This window comes from Lepidochelys olivacea (genome assembly GCF_965140295.1).
Source record: "Lepidochelys olivacea isolate rLepOli2 genome assembly, chromosome: 9".
In the NCBI taxonomy this organism is placed as follows: Eukaryota; Metazoa; Chordata; order Testudines; family Cheloniidae; genus Lepidochelys; species Lepidochelys olivacea.
The window spans coordinates 84,990,313-85,017,005 of record NC_140419.1 but is presented as its reverse complement, the minus strand read 5'-3'; the positions used below and the strand labels follow the sequence as shown (position 1 = coordinate 85,017,005).

The following is a 26,693-nucleotide window of genomic DNA, read 5'->3' as shown; positions in this document are numbered from 1 at the left end:
TATAGACCAGGGGTCGGCAACTTATGGCACGCGTGCCGATTTTTAATGGCACGCTGCTGCCTGCCAGGTCCCAGCCACCGGCCCCGCTCAGCACCCTGCCGAACCCAGGCCGGGACCCCAGCAGGCAGCAGTGTGCCATTAAAAATCCTGCCCGCCATGGCCCGCTCTTCTCCGCCCCCGCCCCCGCGGGGATAGGGTGAAGAAGCTTGGTCCTGCCGGCTGCTGCTGCAGGGCAGGTAAGGTCCGCCCTCCCCTGCCTCTTCCCCCAGCGTACTGGGTTCCTGCCCTTGCCCCTCCTCCTCTCCCTCCCTGCCACCCATCAGCTGATGGCCTTTGCAAGGGAGGGAGAGAAGCGGAGCCGCAGCGCAGGAAAAGAGGTGGGAACAGGGCCTTGAGGAAGGGGGGTAAAATAAGGGCAGATCCCCTCCAGCCCCCTGCCATGAGCCGCTCTAGACAGGGGCCTGGGAGCACCCTCATAACCCTAGCCCACACCCCCAGCCCTCTGCCCTGACCCATATACCCCCCGCCCCCCCACACCTCTGCCCTGACCCCTGCACCTCCTCACACCCTAGCCTCCTGCCCTGACCGCTGCACCCCTCACACATACCCAGCCCTCCATGCCCTGATTCCTGCACCCTCCTCACATGCCCCCAGCCCTCTGCCCTGACTCTTGCACCCCCCACATTCCTACCTGCACCCCTCGCACCAAATGGGAGCTGCCCTGGTAAGCACTCCACACCCAAACCTCCTGCCCCAACCCTGAGCCCCCTCCCTCATTCTAGCTCCTGGCCAAACCCTACACTCCAACCCCCAGCCTGCTCCTTCACCCCCAGTCCTGTGCTCAGTGCACTCCCACCCTCAGCTCAGTGCAGAGAGAGAGGAAGAGAATGGGCTAGAACCAGGGAGAAGGTAGGTATGTACCCACTCTATGTGGGCAGGGCCGGGATCCCAGACTGGCAGTGGGCTGAGCGGGGCCAGCAGCCGGGACCCTGGCTGGCAGGAACCGGCGGACAGAACCCCAGACTGGCAGCGGGCTGAGCCGCTCTGCCCACTGCTGGTCTGGGGTCCCGGCTGCTGGCCCCGCTCCGCCCACTGCCGGTCTGGGGTTCTGGCTGCCGGCCCCTGGCCAGCCGGGGTCCCAGCCGCGGGCCCCGCTTTGCCTGCTGCCAGCCTAGGTGAACGGAACCCCAGGCTGGCAGCAGGCTGAGCGGGCCAGCGGTGTAAGATCAGCATTTTAATTTAATTTTAAATGAAGCTTCTTAAACGTTTTGAAAACCTTGTTTACTTTACATATGACAATAGTTTAGTTATATAATATATAGACTTATAGAGAGACACCTTCTAAAAACGTTAAAATGTATTACTGGCACGTGAAACCTTAAATTAAAGTGAATAAATGAAGACTCTGAACACCGCTTCTGAAAGGTTGTCGACCCCTAATATAGATCATGGTGCACAGGCCAAGCAATGCATGAGCAACTGAAAATTTGACAAATAGTCATAGCTTCTGGGCATTAGCCTATAAACTACAGTGGTAGTAACTTTTAACTATATTCTATGTATTTTTTTTTTCTGTGCGACTGAGCAAAACTCTTATTGCCATCTGATAAATGTTTTTGTGTTGTCCTGCAGGAGTCCTGCTCCTTCTAAATTGTTTGTTTACTTTTTAAAATAGAACAACAAATTCATAACACTGAATTATTTTCAAGATGTCGAGCAGCAAAAGGTCGAGTGATGATAATTTCAACGGCTGCTAATTGGGAGAACTGGGGAGGGAAATATTGGCAAAATTTTTCATTTCTATGTTGTGTCAAAATGTTGTGTGATTTGAAATTCTGCAGCTGGCGGTGGCCTAGTTATTTAATAAGTCCTCAGAAAGCTGATTAAGTTGAATGCATAGTGTGGTTATTTGCTTGAGTTTATAGTTGTACTTTCCCTCTCCTATTCATCCCCACCCCCTTCCCCTTCCCTACTTGATTCTTTTATTTCAAAGGTACCAGGGATTTAGCCTCTAGTGACAGAAGATAGCTCTCCCTTCTGCACTAAGACCTGGGCTTTGCTCAGGGGCTCCCATATGGGTGGGGAGAGGACAAAATCCTTCTCCCAACCCTTAGAGTGTGGAGCAGCAGCAGAATCATTTCACACCGGTTAGTGGTGGTGGTTCCATCGGTCTCCTCATCGTTAAAATCTTTTATGTTTTGAGTCTTTAGTTCTGTAATAAAGATCCTTTGTAAATGTGTCTATGCTCTGACATTTCTATCTGCTCCCCTCCATCCCATGATGTCTGAAATGTATTCTGAGCAGTCCTGTTAGAATTGTGAAATGTTTTGCTCCTGTTTAAACAGCTGTTTTTTAAAATGCTCTTGCTTATGACTCCTGATATAAATAATAGGTGTTATAGCGATAATTATAATCGCTGTTAACACACAACACCATAGATTATGAAAATTTAATTACTGTTCATGATAGCTTGTGAGGAATTAATTGCTGCTTATCGACTCCACTTTCAGTATAAGCATGTCTTTTAGCTATGGATGCTTGTGCTCATTACAGACTGAATACACTGAGTTTCTTCAGGATTTGTGTCTTCCTTTCTTTAATCAGGATAACTACCTATACCAATTCCTACAGTGAAGCAGTCCCGCATGCAACTGGCAATTACAATGTTTGATAAGTAAGAAATACATCTGCTGCTAAAGAGAAAATAATCAAATGTACTGTTACATTTTAAGCACATATTTATAGATTTGTTAAGGCTGGACTAGACTGCTATCCATAATTTAGACCTAAATACAACCCATGATTCCAAAGTAAAATTTACACTCAACTTATTTGGTGCTACTGGGTTCACTGAGGCCAAGATTTCATCCCTTGTTTATAAGTTACCAGTGCAGTGTCACAAACCTACTGCTGGCTGAGAACCAGGGAGTGAAATTGACCAGTCTCATCCTAGATAAGTAAAGTATGAACACAGTGAAAAGTAAAAATAAAATTCTCTGGTTTTTGGTGGTGTGTCAGTAATGTGGGTAGAGAGGCTTTAAAATTTGACTGTCCCATTCTGAGGTAAAAAAATCTGCCTACTCACAATTCTCCACCTAATAAGACAATAGTTCCAATTTGGAGTGGGTGTTAGCAGGGGTTACTAAGTCATACTCGCATACGCATGTCAGAATCCGGTTTAATACAATGTGTGTTGTAGCTGGGCTGTTCAAATGGAGTTAAATCTGCATCCTTGCTGGTCTGTTCTTCTGTTTGTTCTTAGTTCTGTGCAGTTGCACTGTAACATAGAATCATGAGAGAAAATCATTGCAGGAATTCAATTTAACACATAGAGCAAGTTAATATAAAACGTGTTGTTTCTACAAGAAGTTTTTTTAAAAAGTGCTCCACTGTTGAACAGCTGCTTCAAATTCAGACACCTGCTAATTGAAGAACGTGCAAGATTAGATACTTGGTACCAGACTCTTCTAATCTAAGGTTTATCTCCCTTTCAGTGTACTGGTGGATAGTGGGGATACATATTGCTTGTTTGGAGGCACTGGAGATTCTCCAGGGAATATTCAGATGCTTTCAACTTCATGTGAAATTCTGCGACTAATTATGTTCGGAGGAACCCAAGACCTTTTGTCCTGTATCATGTACCTCTGAAGTAAGCCTAAGACACATTTATGGTTTAACACTTTGCACGGTGTAGCGCTGGTCTCTATTTTCTATCCTCCTCTAGCATAGGACTATATGGGTGCTGTTTTGTGGCATTGTTGCTGTGGCCCAAATTCTCTGCTGGTCTAAATGGAGGCAGCACCATAAACTTAAATGGTGTTTCACTCATTTACACTAGCAGAGAATTTGGCTCAGTGACCTAAATGCACTCAAGTAGTTCCCTTCAAGTTTAATGGAATTGCAATAAATTAGAATTTACACAAAGACTTTGTCCCTTTTTGTCTCCTATGTGACCCTTTTTTGAAAGAATTTGACTGTCGGGAATGGAGTTTGGTTCAGGTGTTGCTTAGACATATGTACTGCATGGCGAGTCTGTGGTCATCCAATGACCAGGTGGGCTTCCTCCCTCTACTACAAATTTGTTCTCTCTTTCAGTTCTGCCATCTTGCTAGCAAAACAATTCCCAAGCTTAACTGAATCCCAGCTGCCTGTTCAACTTACTCATCAAATCTTCCTCTCCTTTGGCCTCCATTTCTCTGCACAGGAATGTGCCAATTTCTTACAAAATATGATATGACCATCTCCCTTCCCCCCCCCCCCCCATGGCTTTCACCTCCTCCTTCCTTGTCACACTTGCAGAATTTTCCTATCTAATCTACACTTGACTGAGCGAGCTCATCTTATCTCCTGATCTCCCTCGCAGGGGTGGGAAAACTACGCATCCAGCCCTCCAGACGTTTTAATCTGACCCTTGAGCTCCTGCTGGGGAGCAGGGTCCGGGGCTTGCCCTTCTCCACACAGCTCCTGGAAGCAGCGGTATGTCCCCTCTCCGGTTCCTATGCATAGGGGCAACCAGAGGGCTCTGCACGCTGCCCCCACCCCAAGCGCTGCCCCCGCAGCTCCCATTAGCCAGGAACCGTGGCCAATGGGAGCTGCAGGGGCGGCACCTGCGGATGGGGCAGCGTGCAGAGCTGCCTGGCCGCACCTCCGCATAGAAGCTGGATGGGGGACATGCTGCTGCTTCTGGGAGCTGCTTGAGGTAAGCACCGCTCAGAGCCTGCCCTCCTGACCCCCTCCCATGCCCCAGCCCCTCCCCCAGCACTGTTCCCCCTCCTGCCCTTGAACCCCTCAGTCCCAGCCCAGAGCACCCTCTTGCACCCCCAATCCCTCATCCCCATCCCAGAGCTCCCACCCCCAGCTGGAGCCCTCACCCCCTCCCACACTGCAACCCCCAATTTTGTGAGCATTCATGGCCTGCCATACAATATCCATGTGGCCCTTGGGCCAAAAAGTTTGCCCACCCCTGCACTAGAGGATCCTCCTCATCACCTGTCCAGCTTTGTGTGGGTTCCATGGGGCTTTCTCCTTGGTCCACATCCTCTACAGGTTATCGCTGGGTAGTCTCACCCACAAACACAAATTCAACTATTGTTCTGCTCTGTGCTGATAACTCAGAGCTTTAACTCTCTACTTCAGACTTGTCTCTGTCTACCCAAGCTAAAATATCTGCCTGTTTCTCTGACATCTCTTCACGGATGTCTAGCTGTCAGCTCAAGTTTAACATGGCTAAAACAGAACCCTTAATCTTACTACTCAAGTCCTTTTCCCCCACCTTCTTTCTTGATCACTCTGGACAACAGCCCATCCTGTCGGCTACTCAGGCCCGTAACACGGGCATCATCTTTGACATGGACCTCTTGGGTCCTCACACCCAGGCTATCTTTAAACCTGACATAACATCTCTAAGGCAAGGCCTTTCCTATCCATCCACACAATTTAAATCTCTCATCCAAGGTCTCATCATGTTTCAATTTCCATAATGTCCTTCTCTCTGGCCTTGACAAATGCAGTCGTACCTCACTCATGTCTTTTCAGTGAATGTAGCTGAAAATATCATTTTGCTAGCCAATAGTTTTGACCAGGGCACCCCCTCCTTTGTCTCCCTCTGCTGTTCCTCCTCTATTGCATCAAACATAAACTACTTGTCCTCACTTTTAAGGGCCCTAAAAGCCTATTCCCACCCTACCTATATCTTTCAGTCACTGCTGAAATGTTGACTTTCGCCTCTGGTGCCAGCTTCCATTGACCATTTGTTACATTTTCAAACAAGCAGTGCTTTCTCCCATGCTGCCCTTCACACTTGTGAGGATCTCCACCTAAATATCTGCAAATCCACTTCCTTGTTCTCCTTAAAACTCGCCTTTCCCATGATGCTTATAGAAAAAACTTGAGTTAGGCCACGGGGGTGCTGAGAACACTGTTTATCATGTTGACTAATATTGTTTCCTTGTACTCCCTATCTGTCTGTCTATATCTAGTCTTATACTTAGATTGTGTGCTCTGTTTGTATAGCACCCAGTACATTGGGGTCCATGAGTGGGGCTCCTAGGCACTATGATAATATAAATAATTAAGGATATACAGCTGTGAAATGTATCAGACATCTCATAGGCAACAGATGTTTAATGCTCAGCTGAAGTCCTCTTTTAAACAGCCTGCTAATTTATCAGCAATTTCAGCAGCCTGCCCAGCCAGGCATGCATCAACAAACCATTGCTGAATACAGAGATGAAGCAAATGGGATGCAGCAGAAAATGACAGGTGTACAGTGCTGTGTGCACTCCAAGGTACTGACAACAGCAAGTGGTAAAACGTGGGGTGAAAGATAAATATTATTCTAGAGACTGGTGAGTGTGTGCCAGGGAGTTAGCAGCGGATGGCAGGATTCAAGATGACAATATCCAATAATGTTTTACATATTCAGGCTTCTGCTTGAATGGCTCGGCTGATGAATTTTCTATTTTAAGAATTGGCAATATTGCACTGGAGGTGGAAAAAGAAATGTAAATAATTTGGGAACGTATAAGATAAATAATTATAATAAATAAATAATAAATAAGATAAATAAGAAATGTAAATAATTTGGGAACGTGGCCATGCTGGGTCAGACCAAAGGTCCATCTAGCCCAATATCCTGTCTTCGACAGTGGCCAGTGCCAGAGAGAATGGACAACAGGTAATCATCACATGATCCATTCCATTGCCCATTTCCAGCTTCTGGCGAACAGAATAGCCATTGATGGACCTATCCTCCATGAACTTAACTAGTTCTTTTTTGAACCCTCTCATAGTCTTGGCCTTCACAACATCCTCTGGCAAGGAGTTCCACAGGTTGACTGTGCATTGTGTGAAAAAATACTTCCATTTGTTTGTTTTTAAACCTGCTGCCTATTAATTTCATTTGTTTGACCCCTAATTCTTGTGTTATAGCTATGGACGTAATGTATGCAGCATGATACAGAAGAGCAGGAGACTGGGAATCTGGAGTCGTGTTTTATTGTAGTTTTTGCCACTGATGTGCTGCGTGAGATTAGCCAGCTTAGTTTGTATTGCAGACAGTTGGCTGTTGGGTGACTGAACTAAGGATGGCTATTCCACTAAAGGTTGGGGGTATTAGAGAGCTGTGCCATCAAATTTAAGGTAATCTCTCCCCTCCTTCTTAAATTTAACATTTTTCTCAGAGGAAAAAGACCATCCTAGAAAAAACTTTTTACTAATGTGTGAGTCCCCCCCCCCCTTTTAAAAGGAATATATCAGTCTGTAAATGTTTCTCTTCCCCACCCCCACCCCCCAAAAAAACTGTTCAGTGCATCCTTCAAAGGGGGAGAAAGAAACCGCACCTCTGATATTGGACAAAAAATTTTTTTTGCACACAGGAAAAGTTACTAAATGAACCAGTGTGCTCTTGTTCCAAATGTTACCTGTTTAAAGTACCTTCTGGGCTTCCCTTTATGGCCACAATAGTCTGTTTGGATCCCAATTTAAGCTACACCAAAAATATTCAAAGGCATTGCAAGTATTCCTATGAAAGGTATATTGTAGTCTAATCCTAAACCAGCAAATGAACAAACATTGTTCTGAAAAGCAAATTTTTATGGATCTCTGGATCAGTGTCAGTACATGCATTGTGGTATTTCTGTCAGAACTCTTTCTTAAAATAAAATCCTAGTAATTTCATAACTCTGCTGATTTGTCTGGCTACTGCTAGTGGAAATGGTAAAGAGTTGAGATGTTCATTGAAGTTCCAATTGAAAGTTTTCTCACTTGGTAAATGCTAACTTTTCAGTGACTCTATTCATTAAAAATGTCTCTGACTGCAATGGGTACCTAGGATGGTGATGTGAAAAAGTACAACTTTAACTATCAGGTCTGTTTCTGCAGGTGAATTAAAAAAAAAACCAAACTTTTACCTACCTTGGCAGATAACCTCTCCACATGGTATATAATTGCCAACACTTACTAGCCTTGGTAAAAGATATATCAATTTATGTTGTTTCTTTACTAGCTAAATATTTCTGTGAGAATTTGTAACGGTATTTACTGAGCATGTAGAGCTGGAAGTCAGTCTCATAATGCATCAAAATATTTGTTGGACAGAGACAAAACAGTTGAGTTTTCTTCAAAGTGAATGCTCATTAGAGCACTTGTTTCTTTTCAGGAATTAGGGGATATTTTTGTTCTTATTTAAGCTATGATCCATTCTCTAAGATATTAACATTCCTTGCTTATTTTAAACAATCTGTAAGAAAGTAAGGTGAATTAAAAGATCTGTCTGATGGGGAGAGAAGGAAGGAAATGAAGTAAATTCAGACTTTCATGAACTAATGTGTGGTCTCAGCAGTGTGGGAGAAGAAATATGAGAGCCCAAGACATTTGTGTTATATGATAGCGGTTCTGAACCTTACCAGATTACTGTACCCCTTTAAGGAGTCTGTTTTGTCTTGTGTGCCCTCAAGTTTCACCTCACTTAAAAACTACTTGCTTACAAAATCAGACATACAAATACAAAAGTGTAACAGCATGCTATTACTGAAAAATTGCTTACGTTCTCATTTTTACCATATAATTATAAAATAAACAATTGGAATATAGCTATTGTATTTACATTTCAGTGTATAGTATATAGAGCAGCATAAACAAGTCATTGTCAGTGTGACATTTCAGTTTGTACTGACGTCACTAGTGCCTTTTATTAGCCTGTTGTATAACTAGACAAATTACTAGATAAATTTGATGTACTCCTTGAAAGATGTATGCGTACCCCTGGTTGAGAACCACTGTTCTATGATATGAAAGAAAGGGCACAGCTTAGCCTGTGATTGTGTAAGCCACTCCACAGTTACAGATGTGTGGAACTCTGTTAGTAGGGTGCCAGATGCGTGCAGGGATTCACCCACGCAGATCAGTTTGCTGTATTGCAGCCATAGCGAGTAGACTCTAGTGTAGCTGTCACAAGGACTGAAAGTGCTTGGGCAGTAATAGGTTTTGTGTGACCCTTCGTATTGCATTAACAAGACTAGAGAAAATCTCTCTGCTGGGTTTAAAGCTTTATGTTTTGTCAGCTCGTGTCCTGAAAATGTTGTTGTGGATGAAATTAAAAATAGGACAAGTCTGGAGGTGGTGGGTTCACTGTCTTTGCTGAGGCTGCTGGGATGGATGGGGCAGTTATGGCACTCCCAGAAGCTATTGTACTGTTTGGATCCAGAGATGTGTGCATTTTAAATATGTAACAGAGTCAAACTTGGATCAGTATTTACTGTGCAGCTTTCCAGGGGACCACGATCATATTTGCCATATTATGAGTGTCCTAGATTTTCTGTTTAGTTGACCTTTAGTTGGTGAGGTATGCACTACCTTTGTATACTAAAGGATTTGTTCAGAACATCATTGTATTGTAGAGGTTTTTTTTAGTGATGCCTTGAGGGGGAAAAAAACACTTTATTCTGCAGATTGAAGGACAGTTTACTGCATTTACCATCTTGGGCTCAGTCCCTATAAATATTTAAGAACATGCCTAACTTTTTCCCATGTGAAATGACTCACATAGGCAAAGTTAAGTACGTGGTTAAGTGTTGTTGCATTTTTGTTGTTTCTCAGGTAACACCAATCACTGGTGCAGATCAAGTATTTAAAATAATAGAGATGAAAAAAAGAACCCCTACAGCTGACACTGTTGAGATCAACCATGTCTAGCATTGCTGGTTGGACAGCAAAACTAGCTTGACCTTCTTGGTCAATTCCACTTTTCTGGTAGTGATGGGCTAAGACCAAATCCCCTTGGATGTTTCCAAAATTCGGGCAGAATCTGAATTCTGGGGCTATGACCTATCTTGACTTTTCTGGGTTTTGTTCACTAGCAAAAATACTGTTTTGGTTATCCAGTGTGACGGGGGCAGCCCCCATTCTTCTGTTACCTAAATTCCCCCAGATTTTTATTTTCTACAGTACCTTCACAAATACATGTTCATTTTTTTGCTCTTTAGTCTGTGCTCATGCATACTTGCACTTCCCTTTGGTAGCAGTTGCAGCCTCTTGGTCTCCAGCACTATGGCCCTTGCTAACAGAACGTGTGAGTTGGATGAAATGGCTGAATAAGTCCTAACTTAAAACATGGATGCTGTACTTCTCTCTACCAAAATAAGATAGTTTGTGCAGCAGACTAGCCCTGAGGACAACTGTTGGTGGAGATGCCTGGGTGAAACTGAGATAGTTGTCGGGGTTCATCAGCATTTATGTAAGTTAGTTCAGAAAATCTAGGAGCGTGGCAGGAAATTTGAATAAAACAGTCTGCCTGTAAAATACCAGGAAAGGAATTGCTGTAAAGAAATGTTTAAATGAATGTGCTTCAGAATCCAATACAAATGTCCTTGTGTAGCTGGCACCATTCTACACCCTTGACGCTCTTTATTTTAAAGGGTCCTGCTGTCTACAGACTTTAATGCTAGCAATATTTTAACAGTTTTTGTCGTCGTCCCCCTGCTCAGCATTAAAATATGGGAAATACCCTTGCTGATCCATGCTAGGTTGCCTGCCTGGTGCCCAAGCCAGAGAATTGTGCAGATACTGTGGAAATAACTGGTATCGTATGTCAGTTTCTTGGCAACTCATCTGCTTTGGCTTCTTGGAGAATTCCAACTCCTGGCAGGACTGAGTTAAGCTGTATTTATAGTATACTTGCTACTATCCAAATGTACTCATCAAATAACTTTTAGTTTTCAGGTCTCAGGGCTACACTGCAAAAAACAAACAAACAAAAAAAAAACAAAAAACAACCTCCCCCCCAACCCTCCAAAACCTTATGGCAGCAAGTCTCAGAGGCCAGGTCTGCAGACTCAGGCTTGTGCCACAGGGCTAAAAATAGCAGTATAGATGTTCTTACTCAAGTTGGAGCAAGGGGGGGGGTGAGTCTCGGAGCCCAATCACCAGCTGGTGTGGGGAACATCTACATTGCTATTTTTAGCCCCATAGCACAAGCCTAAGTCTGTAGACCTGTGTTCTGAGACTTGCTGCATGTGGTTTTGTTTGTTTGTTTGTTTGTTTGTTTGCAGTGTAAATATAAACAATCTTATAAGGCGGTTGTCCTGAATATTTGACAACTGTTTCTTCACTATAGAAAAAGCCATTCATAGCCATCACTAAACCAATAGATAGGAGCTCAGATGTCCAAGGTTCCTGCAGTAAGGGCTGATTCCAAAGCCTAACGTAGTTAATAGAAAGACTTCATCAAATTACTTCATTAGGGCTATAGCCAGCCTGCTTAAGGGCTACAAGAACTTGTGTGCATAGAAGACTGCCCTCCATGCCAGTAACTCCTCTTTTTGCTATACCACTGTGTAAATCTGATGGGAATCTAAGATGAGCATAGATGAGAGACCATCCTTCAATATTCCATGCATCATGCACTTCTCCTTTCCACGGACTCATGAGCAGTAACAAGGCTGCCATGCATTCAGATGAAGTAGAAAATTCACTCGTCGGCCATAGCCTACCCTTTTTGGGGATGAGAGCTGCAAGACTTCTTGTAATGTGCTCTCTATTTTTGGAAGCTACCCAGAATACCCCTTAGCATGTGTCCTGGGGAGGGCTACATTGAATCTGCATCATTCTGGGCTGGTGTTAGGGACAAGCCGCAGATGTGGCATTATCATTTATGCTCTTTGCTGAAAAAACAAAATGCCAAATCTGTTCTAAAGTAAACTTTACTAGAAAATGTAAAACTTGAATAGTTCGAAAGTAAATTTTCCAAAGCTCCACATCAGCATATTTTGATCATGGGTTAGTTTGATGCAGAGGGTGTGTGTGTGTGTGTGTGTGTGTATGTGTGTTGCAATTTGTTATAAAACAAACAATACATAATTTTATATCCATGTTAAAAATTCTGTGGGTAGACAATACATTTCCCAAGACATTTCTGAATTCCACAATATCCATATGTTTTAATATTGAAACCACAAGCAACAAAGCCAGTAATCTTTAAAAGGAGAGAAGTTTTATTGGTTATTTGAGTAAGGTGTAGACTGTGGTTTGCTCCCATTTTAACAATTATGGGGACCTGGGATAGATGGTTAGAGAGGGATGAAATATCTACTAGCAGAAGAACGCGACAGTTCATCCATCTATACCTGTCTTGGATCTTTGCTTGTTTGCGTGTTCTAAGAAAAGGAATCAAGTTTGGAGAGTCTCTTCCCATAGCCATTTCAAGTATGTTATTTTTTCCATGGCTAGTGGTCCTGTCTCATGGTGACTCAAGCCTTTTTATATTAAGTTGTTCTGTGTCTCTGAGCTGCTATAGTACATTGTGCAACAACCAGCATTTGGGAACTGTGTTCACCTCCTCTGACCTCGTGTGTAGCTCTCACACAGTAATCCTAGGAGAACCACCTGTACATTCAGAAGGTAAAAATGTCTCATGTTCTGTCCTATTTTCAGAAATGGCATTAACTGTGATGCATCAGTGCTAAAAGGGTGTCAAAAGAGGTAAATGCCAAGTCAGAGTGCAGAAGCACACCGGAGAATAGAAATTAGATGGAGAGGACCTACTCGGTCATCAAGTTCATCTCTCTGTCAATGCAGGATTGCTTCCTATAGTATTCTGTCTAATGTCTTGCCCAGCTTAGTTTTAACTTTCCCAGGCAGTTGGGTTTCTGCTGCTTTCTCAGGAGCCTGCTCTGAAGACTTTACTGTCGGGAAAGATTTCCTGACATGGAGGCTAGCTATCCCTTTCTTAATATTGCCCCTGGGAGACAGGGAGAGCGATGCTGGTGGTAACTGCAAGGAGATGGCAGTTTGGGACAGGCAGCCAGAACATAATGTCCAGCCTACCTCAGTCACCAGAGCGTGTGAAGCTCCCAGGGGATGGGAGGTGGATATGTGGCCAGGGACAGTGGCCTGGGCCTCTCCTTTGCCCATTGCCAGGGACATCTTTGCTCTTTGAAGTTAACACCATCCTCAGGAGGTCTGGCTTTGCTTCCCTCAGTGAGAAGAGAAACCCACGGGGGCCTGGCACCCTTAGCGGTGGTCCCCTTTCAGCTTGTTAGGTCTGGGTTTAGGGACCTTGGACCTTTGGCTTGCAGTTGCTTACCATGCTTTATGTTCATGTTCACATTTCAGAGCCAAAGTAACTCAAGCAAAGAGTGTTCATCACCCGTCTCAGTTTGTGGGCAGGACACCTCAGCAGTGCTGCCTTCCCTTTGAGTTATAAAATGGGCACGGTAAATATTCTGTTGTGAATAGAGGTTACCTGCAGAATTCCTTAAATCCTGGATTGGCAGGTAACCCATTCTGTGCTCTCTGCACTTACTAGGCACTAGTAAGTGTGTCACCATCTTAGTTCTTGGTGCACATACAAATGCCTAAGTGTTTCATGGAGCAGGCAACACACCCAAAGCAAACACTTGCTAAATCCTAGCAGTGGGGTGAGTCAGTTGTTCTGTACAGCTTTACAATTCCTCTCCTGTTTGTTTTGTTCTTTCTCATTGTTGTAGCCTGGCTGTACAGTGTGAGTCTGTTTTTTGGCATTTAAATGCCTTACTGTGTAGAAAGGAAGTCAGTGTTGTCTACTCCACACCAGGAAATGCTCTTGTATAACTAGTCAGACCTTAGAACAAACAATCTTTCATGGCATGAAAATGTCATTTTGTTTAACACAATAAAAACGGTCAACACTGTTGCAACAAAACAAACTGTCCTCTGCTCTCAAGTGTGTCCTGAGTATGGAGTTTGTATAACTGACCCTCACGTTGACTCAACTAGTGCAAAAGTCCTTATGAAACCACAGACAATGGATGGAGAAGGCTTCTCAGCAGGAGCAAATGTTGCATGTTTTATCTGGAACTATTATTTCTGATTCTCAGGCTGTCCAAGTGGCAGAGCTACAAATCCTTTTCCATTTGCTAAAGCCATTTTAAGCTCCTTTCAAGTTGATTGATCTCTGATTTGCTCCCCTTACAGCAGTGTCTTTCAGGAAATAACCCAGAAGAGAGAAGAAAGGGTTAGGATTCAGAAAACTTCCAAGGGTTCTTGCAATGCTTTCCCTTTGCAGAATATTGCTCTATTGTTTAATATTTTTATTACAGAATATTTGAACAATCTGTTTTAAAAAAATAATTTGTATGGAATGTTTATAATTCACTTCCCTAACAGTTGGATGAACATCCTGGAGTTTGCAGTCAGGACACTGGTAGGGCTGAGCATAGTCAGCCATTGTGAATCAGGGCTAGCAGAGTTGCCTATTTAAGGAGATTCTTACGCTGGAGTATGATTAAAAGAAAATATTTTGTGCAAATAAGATTTTTGCCAATAGATTCCTATCCTGTCTCCCTGCTGCTGTGAACTCTTATTTTAAACAGTTTCATTCTCAGGCCAGCCTCTCTCTTCACTTATCCCTCTTTAGTGAATCCATAACTCTGTTTAATGCATTGGCACTGGATGACTTAGAAATTGTTATGCTGCACAATGCCATGTCAGGGCGAGCTGTGTTTCAGGGAAGGCTTCCCCTTTCTACCAGTTACTCTGTTTACTAAAACAGATGGGCCCACAACAGCGGGGTTTGGATCTGGATTAGCATTAGGTTATGGTTTGGGTCTGAGATTGAGCCAAGGCCAATGACTGGGTTTGCGTTGGATGGTATACATTTTGCTGAGCTGTTCTTGTGAGATTTCAGCCTAAAATGTGGTAAATTATTGTCCAATTTTCACACCTGAACTAGAGCAGAAAAACAGGTATATTTGACCTTGGAAGTGAACCAGAACTCGTAACTATGGAGGCTGTTATGGATCCTGGTATTTGAGTCCAACTCCTCTCTGTCTTCCTCCCACAAATTTTGAATTTGAAGTGCTGGGAATTTCCTTTCCACATCTCTCAAGCAATGTTAAGATTCAGACTTGTGCTTCTCCCTGTGAATTTTGTTGATTTTTAAGAGCAGGCTGGCACAATTGCGCATTAATGCATAGTTGCTGTATTTTACCCAAATCTGGTGGTTTGAAGTTTACAAGTATAGTGGCTCTCTAGGAGGGTACAGTTTTATTTTTTCTATGTATTCTAAAATATCTTGTCTATAAAGTGGGCCTTTCCTTCACTTTTTTTGGACAGACTTACAATTTGGTTGTGGGTTTTTTTGTCTGTGCTCTGTCATTCCTTGCGGTGAGTTTTACTTCCTTATCTTTGAATAGCATTGAGGTTTTGTACCTTACACTGCTGGTAATTGGACAGAAGCAATTTACTGAGGAAGAGCAGAAAACTGGCTCAGCTAGTTCCTCTTTTGTCTTTCTCCCTGCCTGTCCTTGTCAGGGTTGCCTGCCTGCAAGTATTACGCTGTTTTGTTTTTGTATTTGCTATTGGAAAATCTAGACTGCCAGTGCCAAGGGTTAATACATTTGCCACCCCTTCATTAACACAGGTAAATGGCAAAACAATGTAATTGCAAGGAATTGCAGTGTGGCTTTAGGATGTGATGGCTGACAATTCAGTTGGAATTTGGTCAGAAATACCACACAATGATTTAGCTCAGGTAGGGATGGTTGATTTTTAACACCACTCTGTAACACTCTCTGAGTTAGTGTTGAACCACTGTCCCAGGTTAATGAGATGCCAAGTAAATAAAGGTGGTTTGTTTATTACAGGGACTTCCAACACAGATAATTGCATTGTCTTCCTAACTTTCTCCATGATTTCACTAGGAAAAGGTATTCTTCCCTTCCTGACCTAACCTGCTAAGCAGTGATGTTACTCTTGTTATAATTGCTTTTGCCTTCTAGCCTGCAAGTGTCTGCATTTTGGTGGAGCCAGAAAAGAAATGATCCCTATGCTGTGTATGGATAGTTTGCAACATAGTTTGTGCTCACAAAAGGTGCTTTGTTAATCATGAAAAATGCTTATTAATGTTTTCCTTATTTCCTCAGCTTCCCTTTGAGGTGGAAATTTATTACATCCAGCATGTGATGCTCTATGTTGTGCCCATCTATCTGCTGCGGAAAGGAGGTAGGCCTGCAATCAGTCTGAGCCATATTACCGTACTGATATCTGATAGGTTGTAGTTAACTAATTAAGCACAACCTGTTTCATTATGTCTCCAGTTCTTCTAAGACAACACTTTGCTTTACCTGCCATTAGCACACCAGTATTATTATTGCTGTTTATTATTTGTTTTGAGGTAGTGCCTCAAGAAGCCCTGGGTATGGCCCAGCACCCCATTGTGCTAGGTGCTGTGCAAACACAGAACCAAAAGACATTTAATGCTCCAAAGAGCTTACAAGTGTGCATCATCCAAACATGTTCTCTTCCTAACAGACATCTTTGCCACCTTGTGACTTCACTAAGACACTTGATTATGTTTTCTTACCTTTTTGACCAAGGTTTGTGATTAAAATGCACTTGATTGCAGGAGTTTTTTGTTTTTGTTTTTAATTTGAAAACTTGAAGAAAACAAAACGATTTAAACTTCTGCCTATGAATATCGTCATCTTGGATGCCTCCAAGCATGGAGTACCTGGGGAGAACTGCTGTTCTTAATGAACAGGGAAGGTTTCTCTTGTAGAACTAGCTCCCCAGGTGATTATGAATCAGTCTGTGTAAAGCATGTTGTTTAACTGTGAAGCTTTGGAGAAAATCTAGTGCAAGGTATTGGTGAATCAGGGATAGCTTGATAATAATCAAGGATAGCTCCTCCTAACAAGGTACTTTAGTTCTTCAAGTAGTGTCCCTATGGGTGCTCTCCTTCTGGTGCTCATGTGCCTTCGATCAGAGATTTTCGGTAGCAGAACCCATTCAGCCCACATGTGCACCCTACTTGTCCTTGTGCCCCCTGTCAAGGCTATATAGGGCTGTGCGGGCAAACCACCCTCAGTTCCTTGTCAACTGCCTGGGCTTGAAACAGAGAATTCAGCGTGTCCGCTTCAGTTGGCCAAGCTTGCATTGTCTAGTTTGTTAGCTGCTAGTTTATTTTCCCCCGCAAACCACAGCAGACCGGGGGCGATGCGGGTTTACACACACGCACTGTCAGGAGGGTATTAGCCTTCTGCCTGAATTAGGAAATCTCCCACACCATTCGTGTCCATTGCTGATGGATATATAAAAGGTATACAATCTCCATCCGGAGACTCTCTAGGTGGATTTCTGATTGTATCACTTCCTGTTATCAATCTACCAATATACAACCTCCATTCTACAAGATCTCTTTCTACCTCTGTGGTGCTGCTCAAGAAGGAGAGGTTACTCACCCTGTGCAATGAGTTCTTCAAGATGTGCCCCTTAATGGGTGCTCCACTGCCAGCCCTCCTTCCTCTCTGCTTCGGGGTTTCCTCTGTGGGACTTTGCGGTGGAGAAGGAAGTGCAGGGCACGTGTGTAGGCTGAATGGGCGCTGCTAACGAAAATCACTGATTAAAGGTGCACGGGATGCATGCACATCTGAAGTGGAGCACAACAGGGACGTACATCCTGAAGAATTCCAGTTACTGCACAGGATTAACGTTCATTTATGTAATGTCTCAATGAGTCATAAAATTGGGAATGTTACAGACTTCTAATTAGAGCACTAGAGAATGGAAAACAAGATGTTTTATTCGCATATATTCTACGTAGTACATAAGAAGCTAAACCAAACTCTGCTGTACTTCCACCTTGGGACTCGAGATATTTCCAAGTTTCTGATGTTTCCGTCTTGTGTTTTGATCTCACTGGAATTGATCTCACTGGAGATTTTGTAGCCTTATCATATATACTTTAGCCCATGTAATTCCATATTTGTTTTGCTTTGAGGCATTGCCTAAGTGTGTCTCTTGGAGGCTCCCTTTTAGTGATTAATTTCTGGAGTATTTTGTATGGGTTTATCCTCCATTGGGACTGTGTCCTGCAACGGGAATGGCTCAGTGTAGTAAGTCTTCTCCACCTCTACCATATCTGTGGCATTGTTCTGGCTCGCTGCTAAGTGATCACGCTCGTTACAGTGTGTATGGTAACACCCGTTGTTTCATGTTCTCTGTGTACATAAATCTCCCCACTGTATTTTCCACTGAATGCATCCGATGAAGTGAAGCTCATGAAAGCTTATGCTCAAATAAATTTGTTAGTCGCTAAGGTGCCACAAGTCCTCCTTTTCTTTTTGCTATTTATCAGTTTACAGCTATCTGCTGCCATCTAATGTTGTTGTGAGAGCAGTGAACTTCCAGCCTGGCACTTTCTGCTGGCTATCAGACATCTTTTGTAATCACCCTTGGCTGAGGCTGTGAAGCCAGTTGGTTCCAGCTTGTTTTACAGTTGGCCCCTGTGGTAGAACCCTTTTTACCTGTTCGATTAATACCCCGTTAACACAGGACATTGAACTATTGTACAGTAATTGTGTCCCCGGAGACTGGTTCTTGCCAAATCTATAATATGTCTATTCTTGGGAAAACTTAAATTCTTTACAAACTTGGTGAGGTCCAGCACAGATAGAACAGCTACAAGAATGACCTAACGTCTGTAGAACCGATGCTAGAAAATGATTTCCTGTTAATATTCTGCCCATCTCACAAACAGATCTGGTTGAAACACTTTTTGACTCCATCACAGGTTGTCTTCTGCTGTAACAATATCTCATGTGGCTTGATCTGTGATCACTGACCTTCAGCAATACGCAGTAATCGGCCTGTAATCTATCTGTATACCTTGAGCAGAAGTTTGTATCAGTTTGATTATGTGGATTATGACCTTGGAAAATAGGTTACATGTGCAGCAAAATAATAGTTTATTGGACTCGGAAGCATATTAGAAAGGTGCAGGAGTTTGATAATGGGGACAGTGAGCCTTTCACTTCAAGGTCATCGGTTTTCAGCCTAGCCCATTACCTAATGGCTGTTTAGCTTATGTGAACTGAGTTGGTTGTAGTCCAGTTCCTGGTTGATGAATCAAAAAGCGACAGTCTGAAGTATTGTGGCATTGACTGATGCTCATCCCACGGCCATGCCTGTCAAAGTGGTCTTTCAGAACAGGAAAATTAATGGTGTGGCATAGGGAACAGTTACACAGGTTCAGCCCAAGCAGCTGTAGCGTGAGTGAGACCATAAATGTAGAACTCCAGTTCCATTTTGGAACTTCTCACCAGCACCAGGATATTTTTAAGAATACACCATTCTAGTGATGTAGAAATTGGGGTGTGTGTGTGTGTGTGTCTCTTCATCTTTTGTTCACTCTCATTGTGATCCTGTTCACTGTGGCAGACAAGGCACGATCACATAACACGGCCAGCCTTGCAGCTTCTGCTTTGTGTCTGTCCTGGGGACGGGGGCATTCTGGATTGTAGAATGCTTTGTCAAAGAAACCCCACTTACACACAGGAAAATTTCCTTTCTGCTCCCACTGAATCCCCAGCATGGGAAGGAGAGGCCTTTGTTTACTTCCAGCGCTCTGTCCCTGCTTGCCAATAACACCATGGAGAGGTATGGAAGGATTACCCGGTGCTGGCCATAAACAGCTCCTCCATGGAGCCCCTACCCACTCAGTCCGTGGCAATCTATTCAGAGACCCTCCCAGGCCACAAATAAGGAGGCTAGTAGTCTGAAGAAATGAGTTCTGTGTAAACAGAAGTTAAGGACTCTAACTGCATCCAAATATGCTAAAATCTCTCCTGGGTGAATTTGAAAGGGAAAAAGCTTTGGAAGGCAATTTCCTGATTGATGGATGAGGAAGACCCTAAATCCTGAGAATATCGACCCCAGGTGGTTCGAAGAGCTTCTTTGTCTGTTGAGGGTTAGAAACAGTTTCTGACAGGAGAACACACCTCTCTTGCCAGCTCTGCTGGACTTACTGAGATGACAGATGCTGACCTCTAGGGAAAGAGTGACCATAGGCTCAAAAGGGACAAATAAAATGTAACTGTAGAGTTGACAGAGGAACTGAACTGCGGCACCAATCTTTGGCTTCAGGTGAGAACAAGTCCTAATAAAATGTGAACCAAGGGGATGGGACCCCACCATAAATCCTTCCTTCCTCTGGGCCATCCAAGGGAAGGTTGGTCCCCAGGATTTGGTAGCTGCCAGCTCAAAATCCAAACCTGCTGGAAGGAATGCTACAATTTAGGTGTGCAGGGTTGATTTAGGAGAATTGTTCCTCCTTGAACATCAGTGAGAGAGTTTTGTAAGTACTTGCATACATATTCACTCTGCAGAATGAGCTGTGCAAAGTGATAACACCTGCTTCCGATGGGTATAATACTTGAATATCTTGACTGAAGCACCTCTGAAAATCAGACTGTATATTTATGGAGTAAAATTAACACTCCCTGTTTGTTTCAGTGGAAAACAAGCAGGATTAGTGAGAGTTAATGTCTTGTATAGTGTTTAATGCTAAAATTAAAATACATCTAGCCCCAAACACTGGATCAGAAGAAGGGAAAAGATAATATTTCAGGTGAAAAACAAGGGTGTCTCAAGTATTCACGATCATGAAAGTTAGTTACTAGGTGGAATCATAGTAATTCAGTTAAATATTAATACTTTTCTCTTTTCTTTTCTCTTTTCTTTTCTCTTTTCTTTTCTCTTTTCTTTTCTTTTTTTTTTGGAAGGTATCTACACAGCAGAGCCACTTTCCAATTTCTGGTGGGCTCTGTTATCCACTGGGATGATGTTTGTCTATCATTTTAGCATCTTACAGATTCTGGGACTGGTAAGTGACTACTCATAAAGTAAACATTTGGGCCAAAGTTTCAAAGTGTTTAAGTGCTGGGGCAATTATGTGCTCAAATTGGGCAATTGCACATGCTAATGGCTACTTATTCACACAAACACATTTTACTATGCTTAAATTAGACATGCAGTTGCATACACATTAAGTGCACAACTGCTTGCCTTACTTCTGAAAATCTGACCGTGTACTGAATAAATAGGTGAGTGAGTGCATCCGATGAAGTGAGCTGTAGCTCACGAAAGCTCACGCTCAAATAAATTGGTTAGTCTCTAAGGTGCCACAAGTACTCCTTTTCTTTAGGTGAGTGAGAGTTGCCAACATATTAACTTGATTACTTTGATTTTTAGGGGAGTTAAGAAATCCCCATTTTAGGTTTCTGTGTCAATACAGCACAATATAAGATTGATTTTATAAACTTGTTATTGTCCCTTTCCCCAGGTCACGGAAGTGAATTTGAACAACATGTTATGCCCAGCCATCTCAGATCCTTTCTATGGGCCCTGGTATCGAATCTGGGCATCTGGACATCAGACTATCATGACTATGGCTCATGGAAAACTTGTAATATTATTCTACAGTGCTGCCCCTGTCTTTAAATATAGTGTGGATTTGCTTAGACTCCCATCTAAGAAAATAGACTGAAATTTCTCCCTGGGGAGTAGCACTTACAGGAAGCGGAGGTACCTGTATTCATATTGGAGAAGAAAGAGGAGAATGAAAGGACAGTGTGTTAGTGTGTTGTGTCTCCTTCCCCTCCCTCCCCCCATCAATGTTTCTTGCCTCAAAAGATCTCTACGATAGAGTGAGGATTTTCTTCTTTCAACTACTGTTTTTCACTGCCCGTAGCCAATGGCAAAATTAGTGGCCTTATTCTGGGAGAAGTTGGTGTTTCTTACATATTTTATGCAGATTACAATGGAACCTTCCTAACCACACTATATAATTACCCCAGAAAATGGCAGGCTCTGCCTGCATCCCAGCAAGGAGAGTGGCAGTACAGTCCCCTTATCAAGACTTCATTATTGTTTGCTGTGTATCCTTCAGTACATTTACTGATTGCATTATAAAGTATAAGAAAAAGCTGAATTACTACTCTAACCGAAAGTGAACCAAGCAAACAGTTTGCAATGCATCATCCTGGCTTAACTTTCGTTATTTGAATTTTGCAAGTTGGTGAAGCAATATGCCAGAGGTCTCCCAGTTATTCGTGTGAATTAGTGAGGTTCTATTGCACTACTTTAAGCTGGTTGAAGATAATGGGGAACAAAAAAAAAATTCAAAATATTTTTAATTTATTTTTTAGATTGGACTGTTCTTTCTCAGTGGCTGTGGATCTTCACCTGTGTGGTTTGAGCCCAGCATAGTACCAGCTCTGAGGTTGCTCTGATTTGAATGCATGAAAAACCATCAGGTTGAAACAATTGTTTTAAAAAATCAAGCAGGCTGTAAATTGTGATGGGTGATGTTTCATCTCATCCTTCAAGTTGCCCCTGAACAGAAAGAAATATGAATTAAAGGGACACTGTCAACCTGGTTTAGACTGAGAAAACAAGTTACAAAACCCTACATGAAGAATTTCAAATTTTATTTCATGCTTTTAAAAAATTCCTGCCCTGTGTTCTGTATTGAACAGACATTAGTTCAGTATGTAGGGAAACAAAGAGAAACTGCTATTCTGGTTTCTCTCTCTAAGGGTCTGTACACCGTATGCAGTGATTTAAACTAAATCAGTGCAATTCTAGTCTGGTGGCAGTTATATCAGAGTAAAGGTACGTATACCAGCATAGCTTGTTTCATTTGCTAGTATAACAAGCTGTACTGCTAGAAACACCTGTATACTGGTATAACTGCCTCCACAGTAGGGCACTGCACTGATTTAACTAAACTTATTGCAAAAACTGCATGCAGAGATTCAGAAAGAACAACCAGGGGAAAAGCAAATTCAGTGTGTCCATTTACTTCAGTTTTAACAATGTTCAGTATTAAGACATTATACTGTACAGACAAGTGGAAAGGGGGAAATCTTGGCAGTGTTCCTTTTAATTTTTGAAATCTGAGTTCATGTTGGTTGTATTTCAGAGCTGCATCACAGGAATTGGCTGCAAAAAGTGATTTTTAGATTGCTTGTGTTGCATTGCCATAGCTGTAATAGTATACAGAGCCACCATACCTCTCCCTTCAGCTGAGTCGCCCTGCGATCATGTTCTGAAGTTAAGATACAGCCATTTATACCTCAAGGAGAGAGCTCATTGCCTAGAAAAATTATCAAAGTTACAAACTTGCATTGTTTTTTATTTTCACAAAGGCAGATTTTGATGGGGGAGAGGGAACACAAATGACTTCTCTAAATAGTTTCACTCCATTTAATTAAATATATATATTTACAGCTGCATTCAGGAGTATCCTATCAATCGGTATTCTAATTCGTAAACCCTTTTCTGGACACACTCTGTGCCTGGTGGCATATATTAAATATGATGAATAACCTATGCTGCCATAATTTGATAAAAAGGCAGATTTACTCATTGCACAGTTGTGATCAATTAAAATTCCTGTTACCCAGACCAACAAAATGCTCCCTATCTTCAGTCTCCAGCAGGAGTTCGCCTTTGAGAGCTAAGCCCCTGATACTCACAATGAATATCTGTTTACAGTGTGGCTCTCAGGCCCTGATCCTGCAACCACTTAAGCACGTTTAACTTCACTCATCAGAACAGCCTCACTGCTACTCCTGTATGTAAAATAAGCACATCTTGCTGAATCATTTGCAGGAGTGGGGGGAAAGCACCCATGTTAACAAAGGTGTTCATATTGCTAGATATTAAGCAGTTCCCCCTACTTGAATATATGTTCTCTCATAGGAACAGCTGAGCTAAATCATACAGCACTTCCTCCTATCCCCTAAGCTTGTATGATGTTTATTTTGGTTTATTTATCTAGCTAGCAGTCCCTTAGCAAAATGCCCTGGGCCAGACACCGCTGCTGTAACTACAATGAAGTGCATTTAGAAAGAGACCATTGGTGTTGCCAAGGGATGCAGTTGGCCCATCTTTCAACACCGGCACTATTGCTTGGATTTAAGTTTTTTGATTCTTGCCTTTTTCTAACCCATGTTTTTAAAATGTTGTGGCTACTGACAGATTTTGACAGCTCCATTCAGAACAGCAGCAGCCTCCCAGGTATAAAGCCACGTAGTATTTTTGAAAATACAGCATTTCCTGCCTACAGCTGTGTGCTTCAGGGCATTCTAATAAGTACGGCCACAGCTCTTTTAGGCCACTACTAGCCTCCAAAGATCAAATAATGAGGCTAATGGGGAATTTCCAATGTGTGGCTCAAGGGGTACCACCTCCATGGCAGGGTATTTACTTGAAGTGAATAATTTCTAGCTCTTTTGGCTGGTTTAAAAATGTAGGAGCAGGAATGGCAACTTTGAGACTATTTAGTTTAAAGTCGGGGAAGCCCCTAAAGCAGTACCTAAAATCTGACTCTCATTCCTCAGCTGATCTCTTACGACAGACACAGTCTGTAAGGTGCAGCAGAAAGGTGGGGATTGTTCCATTCGTAGGATGTTGGTTTGGATGATAGTGGGCTACTCAGAAGCTTGGCAACTTCTTAAAACATCCTACGGGAGGGTTACATCACTTCTATGGTGGAAGATTTATTTTTCTCCTATTGAATGGGTGGGTTTTACAAGCACTTACAATAGAGATGATGCTCCTTGGTTGGCTTCTGTTTATACTGGAAATGAAGAGGTGAAGCCAGGTGGCCAGGAAGCGTGAAAAGGAGAGGAAAGCACAAGGTGAGTGACTAGTCAGTGTGGAAGGGATAGCTTGCCTCTGGCCATCTGAGCTGCCTGAGACAGATCACTTTGTCTTCCACTAGTTCATGTGTGACAAGTCATCCGCACTACCAGGGAAAAATCACTCATGGTGCTGATAGCTAACATTTCACCCGGAGAAGGTTATTCTCCATTGTATTCAGAACTCCAGCGACAGGAAAATAATTTGTGGTCTTTAATATTATTGTTTTTCCATTTTTAAGCAGATGACATGTCAGGTGGGAGCCTGAATATTGTAGTTTATTTTAATAAAACAGGAGCGGGAGAGGGAAGCCTAGAAAGGAGAGACAGACTCATAGAAGTGAGGGACAGGAAGGGATCTCCATAGGTCATTTAATCCAGTCTCCTGCACTGAGGCAGGGCTAATAGACCATCCCTGACAGATGTGACTGGCTAGGCTTTGTGCCAATGGAGTCAATCCCAAACTAAAGCGAACTCTGTTTATCAAGTGCATCCTTATTTTGGGAGTGTCTCCCCATCAGTGGAGAACTTTGTGTATGTTGAGGGTAAAATTGTGTCTTTAAAAGCTAGCTCCAACTATTTAGCAACATGGTGCTCTGATCAATGGAGGTGGCCTTTCTGAGCACACCAAACTCTGCCCTTATCTCCTCTCTACTCTACAGGAGGAGCTGTTAGTAGCTACAGTTAACTTGTTTACTTATCACACAGTTTGTTTATGCTCAGGCTGAGAAGCATGAACTAAAGATGGTAACTCTTCTGCCCCCATGTAATGCTGGGCAGCAGTCAGTGCATGGTAATGGATTCTGGTGCCAAGGCTTTCTGTAGTCTGAAGACACAGCTAGTGCTATTTTTCAAAGGTTTAGACACACCTCTGCAGTGTTTTACCATTGATCTATTTTTGTCCATCTTCTGCTTAAGCGCATTGGACTTTAAAAACCAAAGATAAATTTGCATCTTGTTTCTCTCATAAACTGGAGATTAACAGCTCTTAGTCATGTTCAGAAGAAAAAAAATTTTCTGAACATGTCCAATATACATATAAATAAATGGATGTAAGGCCATAGCCCCCAAATACACCCTAGACGTGGTATTAGTTTGACTTCTTAGTGCTTGACAAATGCCGCTTGTAGGCAGAGCGCTTTGCTGAAGCTGGGAGACATGAGCAGTCAGTTCAGTTGTGCACTTTATGGTTTTAGAGTACCTCAGTGTAGATATATTCCCCTCTCTCTGTAGCCTCAATCAGGGTTTTGATATTTCTGTATATTTGATAACTGAATGTTTTGTAAAAACCTAAGTGTCTTTCCCTCTCAGAAATGGCTATTTGCAGTTAAGTACTTGATTCTGTGTCCCAAGTCTCGTCTATAAATCACAGGCATTGGTTTCCTAGGCATTTGTAACTACGTGAGGAGAAAAATATAGATGTGCATTTTTTCTTGTTGCAGTTATTTCCAATTGCATTTGTCGTTTTACTAGGTGAACTTTTCACAATTTTATTTTAAAAGACGGGGGATAAAGGAGAGCTGCAGCATACATTGGGAAAGTTAGTCGTCCTAGTTTTAACAAGGTAAGCATCTGGTATTAGTCTGTAAGCAGAAATGCTGCAGGTATGTTTGTAAAGACAAACACAACTACTTTCTGTGTTTTATGCTAATTAGTGACGAGATCCATAACAAACAGTTCTTTTGTGACCTTGTGCTCAAGGTGATATTGCTGTAACTCTGTTTTTCTGCTTAGCGTTGTTTAGTTAAAGCCGAGCTGTTTTTAAAATGGCTTTATTTTTCTTGAGGGTCAATTTTATACCTTTTTTATTTTTGCATTTATTCTGAGTCATAGTTCTCTCAATGCGGCAAGTAGAGTGGTGAGTGCACCCACAACGCTGTTGCCAGCCATGCTCTGCCAGGAATCTGGAATTGTTACATGCACTGAGCTGAGGCACAAAGCTGTCTTTGGAAACTTATCCCACCCTTGGTTCCAACCATCATATTATCCTGGGCAGAGACAGGGACCAATGTGGGCACTCAGCTGCCACCTCTGCTGTTAGTTCAAAGTAATTTGTAAAAGTGTTCTAAATTTTGTAACCTTTTTAATGTGCTAAGACTTGGTTATCAGGTAACATTTGCAGATAAGGGGTATATTTGTGTACTTGGTTTTTTGTATTTTGGTCTGTTTTTGTTGGTCCCTAACTGAGATCCTGCTCATTGGGCAATTAGTTGTTAAATCTTTAATTAAAGG

The 26,693-nt window shown here is 42.6% G+C and overlaps 1 protein-coding gene across 1 annotated transcript in view; it reads left to right on the top strand.

The window, feature by feature from the left end:
* Positions 1-26,693, top strand: part of TMEM164 (transmembrane protein 164) — an 86,597-nt gene extending 59,904 nt beyond the window's left edge. The window contains exons 4-6 of the mRNA XM_084639564.1: positions 15,900-15,978; positions 20,538-20,638; positions 21,098-26,693. Coding sequence (XP_084495690.1) covers positions 15,900-15,978; positions 20,538-20,638; positions 21,098-21,301 — 384 coding nt within the window. The 3' untranslated portion in view covers positions 21,302-26,693. The remainder of the gene's footprint in view (positions 1-15,899; positions 15,979-20,537; positions 20,639-21,097) is intronic.